The 21,381-nt window shown below is 42.3% G+C and overlaps 1 protein-coding gene across 1 annotated transcript in view; it reads left to right on the top strand.

Moving 5' to 3' along the window:
• The first annotated feature begins 872 nt into the window (after positions 1 to 872).
• Positions 873 to 21,381, top strand: part of LOC126282118 (myrosinase 1-like) — a 65,948-nt gene continuing 45,439 nt past the window's right edge. The window contains exons 1-2 of the mRNA XM_049981585.1: positions 873 to 1,092; positions 14,157 to 14,290. Of these exons, the coding sequence (XP_049837542.1) occupies positions 909 to 1,092; positions 14,157 to 14,290 (318 nt within the window). The 5' untranslated portion in view covers positions 873 to 908. The remainder of the gene's footprint in view (positions 1,093 to 14,156; positions 14,291 to 21,381) is intronic.

Below are 21,381 nucleotides of genomic sequence, written 5' to 3'. Positions count from 1 at the left end.
AATTTTCACATTCTTATGCAAGGAATTCGTGCTAGTAGTTTGCAGCCATGATTTATCAAACTGATTTCTAGGTAATGTTCACACCTGTCCCCAACTGATTGTTTAGTAATTTGAATTATTACGTTCTTGAAATCTGAAGGTATTTCATCTGTTAATACATGTTACCCACTAGCGAGGTGGTGCAGTTGTCAGTACATTAGACTCGCATTGGGGATGACGACGGTTCATACCCGCCTCCGGCCATCCTGATTTAGGTTTTGCATGATTTACCTAAATCGATTCAGGCAAATTCCAGGATGGTTCCCTTGAAACGGCACCGTGATTTCCTTCCCTAATCCAGTGGGACCGATGACCTCATTGTTTCGTCCCTTCACCAAAATCAAGATACCAACTAACATATTGTCCACCACAATTCTTACCGCAATTATTTATTTTTCTGTTATTTCTGCTGTCAACACTGGTTCGCTAACTTTTGTTAGCTACGTTATAGTAATATCTCTCGCAAATTTTCCCACCTATTTGTTGTCAGAACACGTTAACTGTAGCTGTCTTTGTAAACACCATTGCGGGGACGAAGATCTTCCATGTATTTTTTGTACAGAGGGATACAACTGGAAAACGCACGCCCTAGGTAAAGAGAAATTACTTATAGAGCCGCCTCACCTCCGCCTCTCCCCACCACGTACGCACATAAATGGAAAACAAATAGGACAAATGGGATTTAGTCACAAGATGAATAGCTAGAGATATGGTTGTCAGAGTGAGCATGCGGACGCTACAACCTATAATTAGATAGCGCTGGACCAATCACCGCTGCCAGGGTTATCAGGAACGCTGTGTTTGCCACAAGCTATAAACGGTAGCCGTAGTAGGAATAAGCGCACTGGGGCTTCCGGACAAAGACAGAGATGGTGCCGACGAGGACTCTGCTGCTGCTCGCCGCCGGGCTCGTGGTGGCCCAAGCGGCCGCCGTGGGCAACCGGTCGGCCATCCGCATCAAGCGGGCAGACGCGGTCAACAAGTTCCCGGACGGCTTCATGTTCGGCGCAGCTACGGCAGCTTACCAGATCGAGGGCGCTTGGAACGAGGACGGTGAGTGGCCACTAGTTAGCCCACGGCTTCACGCGGCATTTCACACCAATAATGGTTCTCAGTGGTGTTGCAACTTACACCACTGTGTGAATAAGTTATCCCCATATAAGAGAACAGTGGGCTCCTTGGAGAAAGAGTGTAGACTTTGTGCTGAGAAGTCACGTGACTCTCTACCGCTGACGCCTCAGTCATCGGTGGTATGTACACTATGTGATCGAAAGAATAAGGCGTCCCCCAGGGCACACTGTTAGATCCTTAGCTCTCTTCATTGTATGTAAATTATGAGTCAACAGTTTTGTCCTGCTGCAATGTGCGCTGATGATATCCAATTGAATCTTCGAGCAAAACCAATAAATCTGGAGACAGTTATTGAGAATCTCATTACTGACTGTGTGCACAATCACAATGGGCACAGGGTATAGCTCAAAGTATACCTAGAGACACTGACTGGTCAGTAAGTGTGGTATTAACAGTCCATGAGGACATGATTCTTAAAGAAAACTGTCGTACAGAGTTATTATTGTGAGAAATTGTTTACTTATTAGGCTTGGCTTAAAAGAGCAAATTACTTCTGTTCAAATTATAGAGTAAATATCCTACCGTTTATACCAGCTAAGCTTGATAACGGCTAATGACCGAAACAATTGGCGAATTGTGCAAAGTAAATGAGAGCTGAAGGTTTTACCTTGGATTTTAACATTCTAGTCTCATTAACTAGATTTATCAGGAATCCCTACCATCGTTAGTCGTAAATGGGATATATGCCAACTCCTCTCCTTCAGCAAAGAATCTAGCAGTAATAATACTGGTGGACCACTGAATTGGACTAAGCACTCAACTACAATGTGCAAGAAGGCATCACCATCTCTCCAAGCGTTAAAGAAATATATAAAGCTAATCCTTCGTGAACTGTAAAAGAAATTTGTACAAATACTTATATTTCCAATTATTGATCTCAGCGACGTTACCCTGCAATTCCTAGGCCAGGAAAGCTCGCTGCGCCTGGAACTGATTATGAATGCCTGTGTTCGCTATATCTGTAATGTTTGACTCTTTGATTGTATTTCACCATCATATGTACAGTTAGTTTGCCTGTGTGCACACAAGAAAAGAGATATCCAAGACCACTATCTTCTCCATTGTTCCTCATATCTCTCTTCCACCTTAACGACAAGGCTGAAATACCCGTCCCATCACAGCACTATCAACTCTGTCCCGTTCCATCGTTCAGCCACTTTCTCGAAGTTCTTGTCATTGATAGGAACTCCACACTGGAATATCTCCTCGTATTATATTAGAGGACTGAATAATATTTCCACCTTCAAAAGACAGTGATATACCTACTAAAGTGACAATATGGATTACAGTTCTCCCTGTACGCACTCATAACCCTTGTACAGCCTTTTCTCCAACCAGATCTTCCTCTTTCCCTAGTAATCTTAAGTGGCGCAGTCTCCTTAAATTTCCTTTCCGCAGTACTCGCCACAACAGAAAAGATCTATCTTGTACATCTATAAATTCAATTTTTGTCACTATCATTATTGTTATTATTGACATTATTATTATTATACTATTATCACAATTGGTGCTACTAGCTCCAATACTGCAAGTACTGCCGGAACTAACTTTATTAGTTCGTAATACTGTTTACTCACATTGCCACTTCAGACACTCATCTTTTTATATTATTTTTTATATTAAAATTGTATTTCTTAGGGCACTGTGATGTAGAAAAGATATTGTAAGTGTGAAACAATAGTCCGATGTAGGAGAAGGCCTGATGACCTTCACCGCATCAGGTTAAATATGTAAATAAAAGGTATCCAGGCAACAATACTGAGGAGACTTTCAATGAGATGTCTGAATAACTTCGGAGTAAAGGCAAACAATTCTTCTGCAAGAGCCGAAACCAGAGAGGGTAGTGGTTCTGGACGCTAGCGTGTAGAGTAAAGTCGATGTTACTACTCATTCCTTTGGGTTGACGCCACTAAATTTCAGGAACGTCATTATCTACAATTCATTGTCTGCAGACGTTGCTTAATGACGATACGTTGTCATGTTACGTAAACATTGTCTCCTAACTGTTGGTTGGTTTTTTTTTTTTGGGGGGGGGGGGGGGGAGGATATCAGACAGCGAGGTCATCGGTGTCATCGGATTAGGGTAGGAAGGGGAAGGAAGTAGGCTGTGCCCTTTCAAAGGAACCATCCCGGCATTTGTCTTGAGCGATTTAGGGAAATCACGGAAAACGAAATCAGGATGGCCGGACGCGGGATTGAACCGTCGTCATCCCGAATGCGTCCTAAATGTTCCTCCACTGTCCGCAGTATGCAATGCTGTGAAAAGTATTGGTATTCTTCTGCATTTAGCGTTTTCTTAAGCACCAGAGGCGGACCGCCCTCTACCCAAGAAAACATTCCCATACCGTAAAACCACCTCCTCCATACTTCACTGCTGCCAGTGCAGATGATGGTAGGTAAAGTTCTCCAGGCAATCGCCATACCATCACTCTTCCAACGGACCTCCACAGGGTATAACGGCTATTCAACACTCCAGATCAGTCGTTTCCAGTGATCCACAGTTTAGTGGCGTCGATGTTTGCACCACCTAAGCATCGCGCAGCGCTGAGTGCAGAAATGTGGGGCTTTTGAAAGGCTCTGTTGTATCCCTTTAATCCATTTGGACTGCGTATGGTACATTAGAACTCACGAATGATTACTTTCACTGATTTCATGCGATTTATACAACCACGCACCGAAATGTTCGACTTTCAGTGCATGAGGTCCGCTATGGGTTGAAATTTCTGTGATGGATTTGTTATTCAATCCTCGTTCACAATCACTGAGCTCTCCTGACAGAACTAGTCTGCTGTTAACGCTTCTTTACACGCTGGCAGGTCTCCGTCTCGTGACACCTCCTGTTATGTTTCGCATTGCATACGGGTGTCCAAATACTACTGATGAGTCGGTGTTTGTCTCCAGACTTTACGGCGGTATATGCATGAATCTTAAAGTGCCAAACACATTCAAACTGCATGGCTGACTGGGACTGGTGGGAATCTACTTGTCATGCTGACATATCCGGCCCATGTGGCCGAGCGGTTCTAGGCGCTCCAGTCTGGAACCGCGCGATCGCTACGGTCGCAGGTTCGAATCCTGCCTGGGGCACGGATGTGTGTGATGTCCTTAGGTTAGTTAGGTTTAAGTAGTTGTAAGTTCTAGGGGACTAAGGACCTCAGATGTTAAGTCCCATAGTGCTCAGAGCCATTTGAACAATTTTTTTGCTGACATATCCAGCCATTCTCAGTGTACGCTCTGCTGCAAAATCAAAAGTCTGTCTGAAAACAATCCCCTAAAATGTGTGAAAATCATTTCCGCGGTATCTTCTGGGAGTGCTAGCACTGCAAGCCAATAGGAGAAAACCTTAAGAAAGATTGAAAAGTTAGAGAGAGGTACTGGGCGGCTCATGAGTCGTGCTTGAACAATCGACTCAGTAGAGCACCTGCCCGCGAAAGGGCGATAGGTTACGATCCAGTCTGCGCCTGCCTTACATGTGCAAATCGCATGCCCGGATCGATAGTAGCAGTTTCGAAAAAACAAATGTGCCTGTGAGCCCGTGACTGAAGTCCCCGGATTTTTTTGTGTTTGAATGCAGACTGTCACGTGTGTCTACAAGAAGTGATGAACCGTTTGCATGTAATGTTAGGTATGAAAGGTGACTGTATAAAGACCCCAACCGACAGGAAACAGAGTCCTGTGTCAGGAAACGCTGCTATCAGCTAATCCAGGTGCATATCAACCGGTTTCTGGGCGAACATTGCGAACGGAAATGCGTTTAATGGAAAGTTGGAGCCCGTCACGTCGCAAAAATGCCATTGTTCACCGCATCACATGAAGCTGCACGTGTACAGTGGGACAGTCAACATAGAGACAGAATAGTAGCTGAATGGCAACGTGTAGTGTGGTCGAATGAGTCTCGATTTTTCATCTTTTCGCATGATGGAAGGCGTCAAGAGCATAGACGACCCAAAGATGCGTTTAATCCGAAATGTGTGGAGGGTGTGGTTCAGGGTGCACGTGGTCTTTCGAAGGGTATTCCTACAATGTCTTGAGCCATTCTCTCAGGTTACCGTAAAAATTATCCAGCATGTACTCTTTAACAATCTCGGTGCCGTAACCTTTCCTGCACATCTCCATAATGAGGAGCTGTTCGCTGGGATACTCCCGTCTTCCAAGATGACATCAGCGATGCACTCACAAGTTCCATGTCCGACCTCGACCGAGCGCGACAGTTTCAAAGAGAGGATGCGTCAATGAACCCATGTCCACTCCCCGGTAGCTGAGTGGTCAGTGCGACGGACTGTCAACCTAAGGGCCCGGGTTCGATTCCCCGCTGGGTCGCAGATTTTCTCCGTTCAGGGACTGGGTGTTGTGTTGTCCTAATCATCTTCATTTCATTCCCATCGACGCGCAAGTTGCCGAAGTGGCGTCAAATCGAAAGACTTGCATCAGGCGAGCGGTCTACCAGACGAGAGGCCCTCGTCACACGCCATCATCGCCATCAGTGAACCCATGACTGAAGTTGCCCAGCGCTGCTGGTACGAATCCCACAAAGATGTCTGGGATTATCTGGTACCTCGAAGGAAGCTAATCACCAATCAGTAGCTTCAGCCGCGTATGACTGTAATATCTCTTGCAGCGGTCTCTCCGCGATATTTTCAAAAATTTTATAAATTATATAACTCAGTACATATCTCAAAATATCTCTTCTTATCTTACCGATTCCTAAACTTTAATATACGATGATTATCAGTGCAATGTAGTTTCAAGCCATATTACTCCTTGGAGCGTGCATTTACTCCACGGAATAGCTTCTCTGCTATCTATGTTTTCTCTTATGAAAAGAATGATTGAGATCTTGCCGATTAGCCGTGAAAGAACAAAGATGTATATGTATGTACTGTACATGAACTAAAGTAAAGTAAGTGTGTTCGCGTATTATTTAACTGATTATGATCGACGGTGTCTGCTTACTACGCTGTGTTCCACGGGATCAGTGGGGAACGTCTGATTTACACTGGACGAACCTGCCGTTTTGTACGCTCAAGATATCCAGTTTATTACTTTCAATAAATGGGCTAACACGGTCTTACCAGCAGATCTCCGGTCTTCCCCATGTGATCACCGAAAGTTAATAATTATTACAAATGTTTTCAGGAGATCGACTGACAATTTTCGTCGCAACGAGACTTCTAAATTGGTTCACAGCCTTTTTTTTACTATCCTGATCAGTGAAGCTAAATCAGGCCGGTGTGCGAGAGGTTTTTAAATTTCAGATACTACAAAAAAAATTAAATGACGTACCTGAAGAACTGAGGCCATTACCAAGTCTAGATAAACTTGAACACGGTGTAAGCGTGATGAACGAAGCAGATGCCATTTTTTTTATTTCTTTTCATAAATCTGTCAGCTTTCGTGCGTATTGTCATTGATAGTAAATTTTTTCGAGTCGTTAAGCCGCGTCATATTTTAGGCACCCAGGAACGCCAGTGGAACCCTCAAGGTAATCCCAGTAGAGAACCGAATAAGTTGGATGAGGAATACAATGTGCCGATGTGGCTGGAGGGGTACATAGCTCGAGACTCTTGCAACCTTTACTAACAAAAGCATCATTTCCGCAGTTTTTCATCTTTGTTCCTAATTTTTTCTGTCAGTAGTCTGTGATAACAGAAATGTTACCTCCGCTATCGGGTGGAGAAATGTAGGGTCCCCCTGAATAGGTCAGGCGTGCACTACACGCCGGAAGCGGCTACGAGGGTAGCGGAGTACGTGTGGAGTGCACATGGGTTTTTTTTAGGTTAGAGAATTCCCTCCCTAGGCCCGACAAGACGCCTCCTGAGACGCGGCAAGGCAGGAGTAGGCAAAATGCAACAAGGAATAACAATATTAATGTGCTAATAGTAAACTGCAGGAGCGTCTATAGAAAGGTCCCAGAACTGCTCTCATTAATAAACGGTCACAACGCCCATATAGTACTAGGGACGGAAAGTTGGCTGAAACCACATGTAAACAGTAATGAAATCCTAAACTCAGATTGGAATGTATACCGCACAGACAGGCTGGACAGTGAAGGGGGAGGCGTGTTTATAGCGATAAGAAGTGAAATAGTATCGAAGGAAATAGACGGAGATTCGAATTGTGAAATGATTTGGGTGACGGTCACGGTTAAAGCAGGCTCAGACATGGTAATTGGATGTCTCTATAGGCCCCCGGGCTCAGCCGCTGTTGTGGCTCAGCACCTGAAGAATAATTTGGTAAATATTTCGAGTAGATTTCCCCACCATGTTATAGTTCTGGGTGGAGATTTTAATTTGCCGGATATAGACTGGGAGACTCAAACGTTCATAACGGGTGGCAGGGACAAAGAATCCAGTGAAATATTTTTAAGTGCTTTATCTGAAAACTACCTTGAGCAGTTAAACAGAGGACCGACTCGTGGCAATAACATATTAGACCTTCTGGTGACAAACAGACCCGAACTATTTGAATCAGTTAATGCAGAACAGGGAATCAGCGATCATAAAGCGGTTACTGCATCGATGATTTCCGCCATAAATAGAAATATTAAAAAAGGTAGGAAGATTTTTCTGTTTAGCAAAAGTGACAAAAAGCAGATTTCAGAGTACTTGATAGCTCAACACAAAAGTTTTGTCTCAAGTACAGATAGAGTTGAGGATCAGTGGACAAAGTTCAATACCATCGTACAATATGCGTTAGATGAGTATGTGCGAAGCAAGATCGTAAGAGATGGAAAAGAGACACTGTGGTACAACAACCGAGTTAGAAAACTGCTGCGGAAGCAAAGGGAACTTCACAGCGAACATAAACATAGCCAAAGCCTTGCACACAAACAAAAATTACGCGAAGCGAAATGTAGTGTGAGGAGGGCTATGCGAGAGGCTTTCAATGAATTCGAAAGTAAAGTTCTATGTACTGACTTGGCAGAAACTCCTAAGAAATTTTGGTCCTATGTCAAAGCGGTAGGTGGATCAAAACAAAATGTCCAGACACTCTGTGACCAAAATGGTAATGAAACAGAGGATGACAGACTAAAGGCCGAATTACTAAATTTCTTCTTCCAAAATCTGTTTCACAGAGGAAGACTGCACTGTGCTTCCTCCTCTAGATTGTCGCACAGTTGACAAAATGGTAGATATCGAAATAGACGACAGAGGGATAGAGAAACAATTAAAATCGCTCAAAAGAGGAAAGGCCGCTGGTCCTGATGGGATACCAGTTCGATTTTACACAGAGTACGCGAAGGAACTTGCCCCACTTCTTCCAGCGGTGTACCGTAGGTCTCTAGAAGAGAGAAGCGTTCCAAAGGATTGGAAAAGGGCACAGGTCATTCCCGTTTTCAAGAAGGGACGTCGAACAGATGTGCAGAACTATAGACCTATATCTCTAACGTCGATCAGTTGTAGAATTTTGGAACACGTATTATGTTCGAGTATAATGTCTTTTCTGGAGACTAGAAATCTACTCTGTAGGAATCAGCATGTGTTTCGAAAAAAACGGTCGTGTGAAACCCAGCTCGCGCTATTCGTCCACGAGACTCAGAGGGCCTTAGACACGGGTTCACAGGTAGATGCCGTGTTTCTTGACTTCCGCAAGGCGTTTGACACAGTTCCCCACAGTCGTTTAATGAACAAAGTAAGAGCATACGGACTATCAGATCAATTGTGTGATTGGATTGAGGAGTTCCTAGATAACAGAACGCAGCATGTAATTCTCAATGGAGAGAAGTCTTCCGAAGTGAGAGTGATTTCAGGTGTGCCGCAGGGGAGTGTCATAGGACCGTTGCTATTCACAATATATATAAATGACCTGGTGGATGACATCGGAAGTTCACTGAGGCTTTTTGCAGATGATGCTGTGGTGTATCGAGAGGTTGCAACAATTGCAAATTGTACTGAAATGCAGGGGGATCTGCAGCGAATTGACGTATGGTGCAAGGAATGGCAATTGAATCTCAATGTAGACAAATGTAATGTGATGCGAATACATAGAAAAATAGGTCCCTTATCATTTAGCTACAAAGTAGCAGGTCAGCAACTGGAAGCAGTTAATTCCATAAATTATCTGGGAGTACGCATTAGGAGTAATTTAAAATGGAACGATCATATAAAGTTGATCGTCGGTAAAGCAGATACCAGACTGAGATTCATTGGAAGAATCCTAAGGAAATGCAATCCGACAACAAAGGAAGTAGGTTACAGTACACTTGTTCGCCCACTGCTTGAATACTGCTCAGCAGTGTGGGATCCGCACCAGATAGGGTTGATAGAAGACATAGAGAAGATGCAACGGAGAGCAGCACGCTTCGTTACAGGATCATTTAGTAATCGCGAAAGCGTTACGGAGATGATAGATAAACTCCAGTGGAAGACACTGCAGGAGAGACGCACAGTAGCTCGGTACGGGCTTTCGTTAAAGCTCCGAGAACATACCTTCACCGAAGAGTCAAGCAGTATATTGCTCCCTCCTACGTATATCTCGCGAAGAGACCATGAGGATAAAATCAGAGAGATTAGAGCCCACACAGAAGCTTACCGACAATCCTTCTTTCCACGTACAATACGAGACTGGAATAGAAGGGAGAACCGATAGAGGTACTCAGGGTACCCTCCGCCACACACCGTCAGGTGGCTTTCGGAGTATGGATGTAGATGTAGATGTAGATGTTCTCATTTTGATTTTCAGTTCAGTCTCACCACGTATTTTTTCCATTTATCTTATCATCCTCTTAGAGGTAACTGATGTGAAGAATCCTTTTTGTATGGCAGAAATTCTGCTCGTATCTTTTACGGCAGATGAAATCGACTTGGCATTTTTTGGTGCAAGGCCATGGCTTCCAGCTACAGCTTCGAGATTTTGTTTACTTTCTGATGTGAAGTGGTGGACTCACTGGTTACATACTTCAACAAGTTTTCTTTGACCGGAGCCGCTACTATTCGGTCGAATAGCTCCTCAAATGGCATCACGAGGCTGAGTGCCCCCCTCCCCAAATAAGCTACATTAAAAAAAAATGTCTAAGCGCTGCTGGATTTAAATAACCGCATTTTGGTGCACGTTCACAAATGCGGGTCCATCTTCCACAAATATTCTAATTCCTGTTAGAATAAGTGTCAGCTCTTTTTTGAGACTCTAACTGCAGACTTTCTTCTACCACATTTCAACATGTGTTTTGGACATCTTGATATCCTTCAATGCATGTGGTGTACGCCCCAGTAGCTGAATGGTCAGAGTGACGGGCTGCCGTCGTAAGGGGCCCGGGTTCGATTCCCGGCTGCGTTGGGGATTTTCTCCGCTCAGGGATGGGATGTTGTGTTGTCTTGATCATAATTTTATCCCCATTCGGCGTACAGGTCGCTCAATGTGGCGTCGAATGTAATAAGACCTTCACCAAGGCGGCCGGACATGCCCCGTAAGGGGCCTCCCGGCCAATGACGCCAAACGCTCATTTCATTTCCAATGGAAGTGGTCCTGGCTGAATACAGACTCTCGTGTCCAACTGCTGAAAGTGAAACGGCAGACTACTCATGCCCTTGTACCAAATTTGTAGCAGTACTATTAGCAATAAACTACCCTTAACAAAGAATCTCCACACGGCACTGAATTCCAGTTGTGACGCAATTGAAGTCTTCGACAATACTGAAAAATCTCACGGGGAAGTAGATAACCGTGCTGGAACTGGGAAAACGATCATCCATTACAAACATCTTTCTGTTGCGCAGGCCGCCTCCAACGCTACAATGGCCACCGTCCATTCATGGTGGCGATTCAGGTGTTGTAGCTAGAATGTTACTTTTCGGCTTTATGCAATGCACTAACCTGATTGCGCTGTTATGCTTCATCAGAAGCGCTTACCGACCGTCAGTTTCAGGAAGAAAATCAAGGAACACTTAGTGACTCGTCTGCACTGTCCAAGAGACGAAAGTAGCGCTCTCATATTTTATGGAACATCAGTAAAGGGTGAAACCAACCTGACCAAAAAATAAATCTCGTGTCTGTTTCATACCTACAGTGTAGTAGCTCATAATTGCACTGTTACGACACTCGTTCATACTTATGTAATATTGTATAAGATGCACTGTAAAATAGACGAGCTAAAAGCTGTAAAATGAAAACCACTGAATGGCTCATAATGCTATTGTGTAGGGGGGATGATGTGATCCCCATAAGAGGGATGAAGTTCCAAACTCGCCGCTAGACGGACATGGGCGTACACCTACGCGACGACAGAGCGAACTCGTGCACACGTCGACCGTCTGCTGGATCAGTAGTGCTAAAACAGCGAAATTGAGGCTTCAAAAGAAGAACAAAGTAGTTTAGTGCGTTTCCTTACAGCGAGAGGATGCAGGGAACGGAAATTCCAGGGTCACACAAGCGTAGGGAGAGAACTGTGTGTTAGTTGCATTCCCGACACTGAATCCCATCTCTGGGGCCATGGCTACCACTTTTAACTCACCGACAATCGGGACTTCCACGCGCTGGACAATGGTATCGGTAATGGGGCGTGGTCTTGCAGATTGCGCTTCATTCGCCAACGACGTCCGTCCTTCCATGTATCACGTGTGCCACGCCTTGGCCCCTGCAACGGATAAGGAGCGCTCTTCGTACACTTGTGCCCTTGATTGTTGAATTTCCGTTCACTGCACTGCTTGCGCTGTCAGGAAACGCACTACTCCCCTTTGCTTTCCTTCTCAGGCCTCCATTGTGTCCAGCACGACTGACCGCAGTGGAGGTTGATGCGTGCAAGTGCTCGGTCTGTCGTTACGTGGTAGTTTACCCAGGTCTCTCTAGCGGCGAGTTTGGGGCCTAAATGTTTTTATACGGATCACACCCTCTTTCGTAAGCAACAGTATTGTTTCATATTACAACCCTCTTATTCGTTTAATTTTGAATGTACCTTATCAACTGTCACAAATTGTGAAGAGGACGGCCAGTATCTTACGGAAGCCATCTACTGAAAGATCAAAAGTCATTTTTGTGATAAAAACCGCTTGTCAACTGAGGCCTTGTCTATGTTCTCCAAATACTCATGAAGTGATTCTGTAACCTCGATCACCCTGGGTATAATTTTATCGATAGCACTGCGTTCTGGTACACTGCAAACACGAACGATATGCATCATTATCATCATCATCGTCATCGATATCATGGATCGACATCATGAAATGACATTACCTATCGACCTGTTGTGCTTCCGAACTGTTAACACCAGCAACTCCTTTTACTCTGGGATCATACTACAGCGCAACTCAGTGATTGTGTTACTTTCCCCAGTGTGGACGTAATCACTTCAGCTTATATATCTCCTGTAACTGACTCGACCTTTAATTGCTAATATCAATGTTCTTCTCGTAATCGTTCTAAATAACGGAGAAACCTAATTTCAAACAATTTAGTTTCACAAATAAAAATTTGTTCGCAGTAGAAAACTTTTAATTCTTAGACCGCAGTTTCCGTATTACAACTGAAGTAAGATAATTAGTTTCGGTTCGCATGTAAAATCATCTTCGGAAAATGTAGAAAAGCGATAAAACGCATAGGAAAACATTAATAAATACGAAGACAATGACAGCACGTAGTGTAAAGATATCACAGGGAACAAGCCACTGTCTACACCATAATCTTGCAGGATGGCGACGATAAAGAAAAATAACTATTTGCATGAGGAAAAGTCATTTCAAAACGTATTATTTACAACAGTGTAGCAAGTATTATTACGAGAACAATATATGCAACGGCTCCGGTTTTGGAACCGTTGCGTGTCCTGTTTTCACTCATTATTTGCAGAAGTGCAGCAGGTATTAGAGTGAGAACAGTATATGCAAAGGCCCTTTTGCATAATGAGCTTTCGATACAATTTTTACTCACGCAACTGCCCGTTTTCTTTTACTGTCGTCATACTGCACCATTACGGTGTACAATCCGGCTTGCTCATGGTGATATTTTTTAAATACGTTCTGTCATTCCATTGGTATTTACGAATGCATGTCGTTGGATGGTAACAGATAATCGTGTTCCCCAGTGTATGTCACTGATTTTTCCATTTTGAGGGATCTGAAGATGGTTGTTCATTACAACCAAAACTAGTAATGGTACTTTAATTATAATAGGAAATTTTGCGGAGTAGGCATTAAAAGTTTATTGCTTTGAAATTATTGTATTTAATAAACCACATTGAGATCTCGCCCTGACATTTCAGGCTTCACGAATTCAGTTTGTCTTATTTGGTGAGAAGCGGCGGAAGAGTCATCAGTCGTAATATTAGTTTTATGCAAGCCTAAATGACGTGTCTTCCTGCGGCAGCCTCCTCACCACAATAGAAAACAATTTCAATCGTTTGTTGGGTATATTCCAATATTGTTCACCTTCTACAGCTTTATACTCTACAGTTTACTATTTAAAAACAGTCGGAGGTTGCACAATGTTCTTTATTAACTCTTAAGCTAATAAAGATCACTGTGCAACCTGCGACTACTTTTTTAAATGGGAGCAAGAGAAGATTTCTGTACCACAACACCAAAATGGAATTAAATAATTTTTACATAACAGCTCCGTCTAGTTCCGTAGAAGTCATTTCTTGATGTCGTCCTGTTCCTTCTTCCTGTCAGAGTTTCCCACCGATTCTGTGGAGAACCTCCTCATTTCGTATCTCATCAGCACATTAAATTTTCAGCAGCCTTTAATAGCATCGCATAATCCTTCGATTCTCGCAGTTCATGATTCACATCCATAGATGTCTAAGCTCCAAACGTACATTCACACAATTTCTTCCACATTAAGGCTAATACGAAGTGTCCACGAATTCCCGCTATTATTTGCCAGTGCTACCCTGCTCTTTATGTGCTCCTGTAACTGTATATAATGTCAGTCTTGCATACTTTACACTTTAACTTTCGTTGCATTTGTAATTGTGTTGTAACACCTCCATCTTCTTGCACTGGTAGAGTTGTTTTGTTTGCCTTTATTCGGACGTTCCATGTGTTTACTTACAGGCAAAGGTGAGAACATATGGGACCATATGTTGCACGAGCACCCGGACTATGCCGCAAATTGGGATAACGGAGACGTGGCGTGTGATTCGTACCACAAGTATGCAGAGGACGTTGAAGCCCTCAAGAACTTGAAAGTAAGTATCAATTGATAAACGGTCGCTCACCAATACTACAATTATCGATGTCAACAAATACCTCATACTGGACTGTGACTGTAACACTGAAGAAGAAAATAGAATTTTGCTTCACTCATAAGAATTTTGTTTCATCCACTAAGAGTCTCGATGGTTAAAACATTACCCTTACGTTGTAGGCATTACTTAGAAAAGTTTCCTAAAGTACGAGTACTGGCGATTTCTTGCAGCAGCTCGAGAACTGGCCATGAGGTTGTGTTGTGACAGGTGAAAGGCATATGCCATATTTCAGACCGGCCGAAGTAGACGCACATTCAGTTTTTTTTTTTTTTCATCCAAAAATCACCATTTCCTTTCACCTGAGGATGGCGGCTTGACCGTGGAAAAGTTGAAACGATTTAAATGGATTTTTCATCTGCAGTATTATTTTACATGCCAAGTTACACGACCAGAAACTAGTCGAACAAAATATAAATTTACATTTCTTGCTGATAGACTCAATTTCATAGTCTATTACACAAAGGGTGGTATGGCTTCGGTACTTATTTCTTCAGAATACCTATCACACTTGTCTTAATACTTGTTTCATCGACTTCGATACTAATGTAGAAGATATCTGTCTAAAACCCCTGTTGCTATCTCTCTATAGCGTATTACATCCCCTTCTGAAGTGTCAACACATACAGTTAACCACTTTGTATGTTTTTCCATGTGCGTATTGGATAATAGAAATACTATGAGGCACGGTATGTAGCTTAAACTCCATTAACTTACCCTTATCTATGTGATATATCCTTTGGAGTCACAATAATTGTTGCAGTCTTCCTCTTATCCCTATTTCTTGAATTTACTCAATAGGCATTTTTGGTAACAAGGCAACTTTATTCCAGAGATTATCAATGAAATTATCTGGTCAGTCCCACCGCTCTTTCATATGGGGTACACAGATCTACTGAGATCCTAGCATGACGACTCTGAAATACTTAAACGAGAGAATGTGGTTGTAGGGGAAGAAGTGGAAGAAAGGGTGTAAGTAGGCTGTTTAGGTTTTTATGTTGGTAACACCACGTAGCGCTCTGTATGAAAATCACTGACTGTGCTGTGTGCAGTCTGTGGCTGGTTGGCATTGAAGAAATAGTCGCTATTGTACTGTTGGGCAGTTGGATGTGAACAGCTCGTAGCGTTGTGCAGTTGGAGGTGAGCCGCCAGCTCTGGTGGACGTGGAGAGAGACATGGCAGAATTTTGAGAACGGACGATCTGGACGTGTGTCCATCACAAAGAGTAAATTTGTAATACTGTATATCATAAACTGATACATATATGATGACTTTTGAACATTATTAAGGTAAATACATTGTTTGTTCTCTATCAAAATCTCTCATTTGCTAACTATGCCTATCAGTAGTTAGTGCCTTCAGTAATTAGAATCCTTTATTTAGCTGGCAGTACTGGCGCTCGCTGTATTGCAGTAGTTCGAATAACTAAGATTTTTGTGAGGTAAGTAATTCATGAAAGGTGTAGGTTATTGTTAGTTAGGGCCATTCTTTTGTAAAGATTATTGAAAGTCAGATTGCGTTGCGCTATAAAAATGTTGTGTGGCATGCCCAGGATCGAGTACACATTCAGATCACAACTTCCTTCTGATGACGAGAAGGCTGAATTTTAAGAGAATAGTAAGGAAGAATAGACGGACGAAGACGTGGGATACGGAAATACTAAGTAATAAACGCTGGAAGTTCTCAGAGGTTGTACATACTTTGATAAGGATTTGTTCAGTGGACAGTTCAGTTGAAGAGGAATGGACATCTATAAACAGGGCAATCATAGAAGATAGAAAGAAAAACAGGGGTACAAAGGAGGAAACCATGTGTAACATAAGAAATTTTTCATTTAATGGATGAAAGAAGGAAGTACAAAATTTTTTAGGGAAGTGGAGGCAACAGAAATATACGTCACTTGGGAACGAAATAAAGAGGAAGTGTAGGGAAGCTCAGGCTAAATGACTGGACGAAAAATGTGACGAAATCGAAAAAAAATTGTTGTCCGAAATATTGAGTCAGCATGTAGAAAAATCAAGACAACCGTCAGTGAAATTAAAAGCAAGATCGGTAACAATAATAGTGCAATTGGCGTTCGCTGTGTTAAATGCAGAGGAGAGACCAGAGAATTACCGCATAATCAGCTTAACTGCCGCTGCATCTAAGCTACTGACAAGAATCATATACATAAGAATAGAAAAGAAAATTGAGGTTCCGTTAGATGAAAATCAGTTTGGCTTTAGGAACGATTACGGTCCCAGACATGCAGTTCTGACGTTGTTGTTGATGGTGGAACCAAGACTTAAGAAGAATCAAGACACGTTCATAGGATTTCTTGACCTGGAAAAAGTGTCTAATAATGTCAAATGGTGCAAGATATTCGAAATTCTGAGGAAAACAGAGATATGGTATAGGGAAAGAAGGGTTATATCCAACATGTACACGAACAATAAGAATGGAAGACCAAGAACGAAGTGCTCAGATTAAAAATGCTGTAAGACAGGGGTGTAGTCTATCACCCCTACTGTTCAAGCTATACGTCAAAGAAGCAATGACGGAAATAAAAGACTGTTTCAAGAGTGAAATTAAATTTGATGGTGAAAGGAACGATACGATTCGCAGTGACGTTGTTAACCTTTGTGACAATTACAGGGTAGGCTGAATAGAATGAACAGTCTAATGAAAACAGAATATGAATTGAGAGTAAATCGAAGAAAGACGAAAGTATTGAGAAGTAGCAGAAATGAGAATAGCCAGAAAATTAATATATGGATTGTTGATCACGGTGTAGAAGAAGGTAAGGAATTCTGCTACCTCGGCAGCACAACAAGTAATGATGGTCGGAGCAAAAAGGTCTTATCTGGCCAAGAGAAGTCTCCTAGCACCAAGCAGGGGCCTTAATTTGAGGAAGAAATTTCTGTACATTTGGTGAACAGTATTGTATGGTGGTGAAACATGGACTGTGGGAAAACTAGAAAACTGTGGGAAAATTTTAAAAGAAGAGAATCTACGACTGGTCTGGTGTAGGATCTTTTATTGTCTTTCGAACTGTGTTGCCTATATCGTGCAACTGATAAAGCTTTCACAAAACAATAGGACGAGCACTAATAACGTGAATTTGTCTACCTTCTTAAAAAACTTGAACTGATTTGCACAAGACTAAAACATAGAACGGGCGAACATAAAGAAACTTAGATAAAAAGCGTTTTTTGCACGTTTAATTCGAATGAAGTTAGATTTTTGACAGTGAGTTCCCAGTTTCAATTTTTATTAATTTGATTTATTTTAAACCGTTTCAGCACATTCAGTTCACTTAATAACGAATTTTACGTGGTACATTTAGCTCAACTTTAAATCACCGCATTTCGACAATGAATTTGAGGCTATATATTTATCTACTTTAGTGCAAAGCCTAAATCCATTCGTACAAGTTTAAAGTATAGAAGTCACGCGCATCAAAAGTCTCCCAGAAGAATGTGTTTTTGTGGATATTTTTGCACCCATAAATCCAGATGGAACATACAGAAATGATGCCATTAGGTCAGCATTAATTTCAGCCCAATTAAAATATTTCGCAAAAGGAATTAATTGATTTGCACTATTTTCCTGGGCGCCAGTTTCTTTTTGTCGTCAAAATCTCCCTCAATGTACTACGTCATAGCTACAGTAATACAGATGTTCGGGATAAGCCTCAAATATGTAGGCAATGGATTCGTAAGTGAGTAATTCGGAACTGTTGCTGACCCAATATGATGCGTCGTTTACGCATATTGACAACATTGCAGGTCACACTGAGCAGCATCTGCAACACTCCGAGCAAAATATAAATTAAAAGGTCCCTTCTCGCGTCAGCGAGGATAATGTTCGACTACCTCTCACCTGCTTAAGTTTAACCACCTGCTGTTTAATGTTATTCATGTATTGGACAGTTCACTATTCTACATAGAAGTTCAGCACTTACAGGCAACTGATGTAGCTGCTGCGCTACTGATTTTGTGCTTCAGCCGAACTAATATTTCGCCAAGTACGGTAATGGAGAGAAGTGTCAGGGTAAAATATGTAGGGTAAGACGGAGGTTCGACTACAGTAACAAGGTTCAAGAGGATCTACGTTGCCGTACTTATGGTGAGATGAATAGGCTTAGGCAGGGTGAAGTTCATCAAACCATCCTTTGAACTGAAGACCACAAAACATTAATCTGTTATTTTTCCGTAAAGAAGTATCGTATAAGACAACATTATTTTAAACTATTAAAGCGAGTTGGTTATATCACTTGGCAATGTTGTTCACATAGGTTACAGTTATCACTGTTGACTTATGCGTGAAGTAAATGAAGCTGTGTACAAATGGTTATATGGATAGTGTGTATGAAATTAAATGCAAATCATTCGCGAAAGCATTGAAAATAGAATCAAACTGTTAATCATTTATAAAGTGCTCTGCTGGAACAAGCTACGCCTGTGGGAAAGAATAGCCAATGAGGATAACTTCGCAAGTATATATGGGATGTTGCGTACACTTCTTAATTCGAATTAGGGAAAAAAACAGAAACGTAGCTCTGCTAAAGGATTGAGAAATCTTTTTGAAAACAAGAAAAAGTTGTTTATCACTTGCCTCGTAATCAATAAAAGATGAAACACTATTCCAGACGGACAACTTGTGTTCGAACTGATAAGAAGTCTAAAAGCAGCAGATTATTGGAAATTGGTGGTAAGTCCTATGGGACCAAACTGCTGAGGTCATCGGTCTCTAGGCTTACACACTACTTAATCTAAATTCAACTAACACCCATGTGCAAGGGAGGACTCGAACCTCCGACGAGGGGAGCCGCGTGAACCGTGGAAAGGCGCCCTACATCGCACGACTACCTTGCGCGGCAGCAGCAAATTATATTTCAGTTTAGTATTGTGAAAGTGACCACTGGCCATGGTGTGTTAATACGATTTGTATAGGCACCACGTGAAGTATATCCCACTGCATTTCTGATCTCTCTGCAACAAGAGACTTGCCCAGCTTCGCAGCTGTTATGCATCCCGATATACTTGGTTTTGTGCTACTAAAATACTGCGCGAAAGTGTTGCCTACACAGCGATCCAGTGATTCTACGAGGTAGGCAGTGGGTTGTCAAAGGTTTTGTGCCACTCGTTACTTCCGCTGTTCCATCAACTTAGAGTCCCGGAATGGACTTCAAACGTAGTCTCATTATCGACAGGTATTCTCTCTCGGGGATTCAAGTAGGGGACAAATCTGGTCACTTCATGGTATAAAAATGTTTGATGTTGAAAGAAATTCATTCAGCAATAAATTATCACATATGAACCACACTATAGGATCGTGATAGTGACACTGCTAATATTACGAAATCCATCAGGATGACCTACTGCGCCGGAGCGGAGTTATTGAACGCAGTTTTCCGAAACCAGGGAAGACGAATGGAATATTCCTGAATTTGAAACACTAACAGCTGCTAGCATGAGTTTCTTAGAAGGAGATACCTTAGGGGTTGCGAAGCAACTCAAATCGCTTGATACGGGCAAGTCTTCAGGTCCAGATTGTATACCGATTAGGTTCCTTTCAGATTACGCTGATACAGTAGCTCCCTACTTAGCATTCATATACAACCGCTCTCTCACCGATAGATCTGTACCTACAGATTGGAAAATTGCATCAATTTTAAGAAGGGTAGTAGGAGTACCCATCTTACTACATACCTATATCATTGACGTCGGTTTGCAGTAGGGTTTTGGTGCATATACTGTATTCAAACATAATGAATCACCTCGAGGGGAACGATTTATTGATACGTAATCAGCATGGTTTCAGAAAACATCGCTCTTGTGCAACGCAGCTAGCTCTTTATCCGCACGAAGTAATTGCCGCTTTCGACAGGGGATCTCAGGTTGATTCTGTATTTCTAGATTTCCGGAAAGCTTTTGACACCGTTCCTCACAAGCGACTTCTAATCAAGCTTCGGGCCTATGGGGTATCGTCTCAGTTGTGCGACTGTATTCGTGATTTCCTGTCGGGAAGATCGCAGTTCGTAGTAACAGACGGCAAATCATCGAGTAAAACTGAAGTGATATCATGTGTTCCCCAGGGAAGCGTCCTGGGACCTCTGCTGTTCCTGATCTATGTAAATGACCTGGGTGACAATCTGAGCAGTTCTCTTAGGTTGTTCGCAGATGATGCTGTAATTTACCGCCTAGTAAGGTCATCCGACAACCAGTACCAGTTGCAAAGCGATTTAGAAAAGATTGCTGAATGGTGTGGCAGGTGGCAGTTGACGCTAAATAACGAAAAGTGTGAGGTGATCCACATGAGTTCCAAAAGAAATCCGTTGGAATTCTATTACTCGATAAATAGTACAATTCTCAAGGCTGTCAATTCAACAAAGTACTTGGGCGTTAAAATTACGAACAACTTCAGTTGGAAAGACCACATAGATAATATTGTGGGGAAGGCGAGCCAAAGATTCCGTTTCATTGGCAGGACACTTAGAAGATGCAACAAGTCCACTAAAGAGGCAGCTTACACTACACTCGTTCGTCCTCTGTTAGAATATTGCTGCGCGGTGTGGGGTCCTTACCAGGTGAGATTGACAGAGGACATCGAAAGGGTGCAAAAAATGGCACCTCGTTTTGTATTATCACGTAATATGGGGAGAGTGTGGCACATATGATACGCGAATTGGGATGGAAGTCATTACAGCAAAGACGTTTCTCGTCGCGGCGAGATCTTTTTACGAAATTTCAGTCACCAACTTTCTCTTCCGAATGCGAAAATATTTTGTTGAGCCCAACCTACATAGGTAGGAATGATCATCAAAATAAAATACGAGAAATCAGAACTCGAACAGAAAGGTTTAGGTGTTCGTTTTTCCCGCGCGCTGTTAGGGAGTGGAATGGTAGAGAGATAGTATGATTGTGGTTCGATGAACCCTCTGCCAAGCACTTAAATGTGAATTGCAGAGTAGTCGTGTGAGATTGTATTTTTTAAAAGTAGAATGTGTATTCATCTAAACTCGTTTTGCAAGTAATTTTCGTATTTAAATC

Source organism: Schistocerca gregaria, chromosome 7 (genome assembly GCF_023897955.1).
Source record: "Schistocerca gregaria isolate iqSchGreg1 chromosome 7, iqSchGreg1.2, whole genome shotgun sequence".
Taxonomy (NCBI): domain Eukaryota; kingdom Metazoa; phylum Arthropoda; class Insecta; order Orthoptera; family Acrididae; genus Schistocerca; species Schistocerca gregaria.
This window is presented reverse-complemented; position numbering and strand designations above follow the sequence as displayed.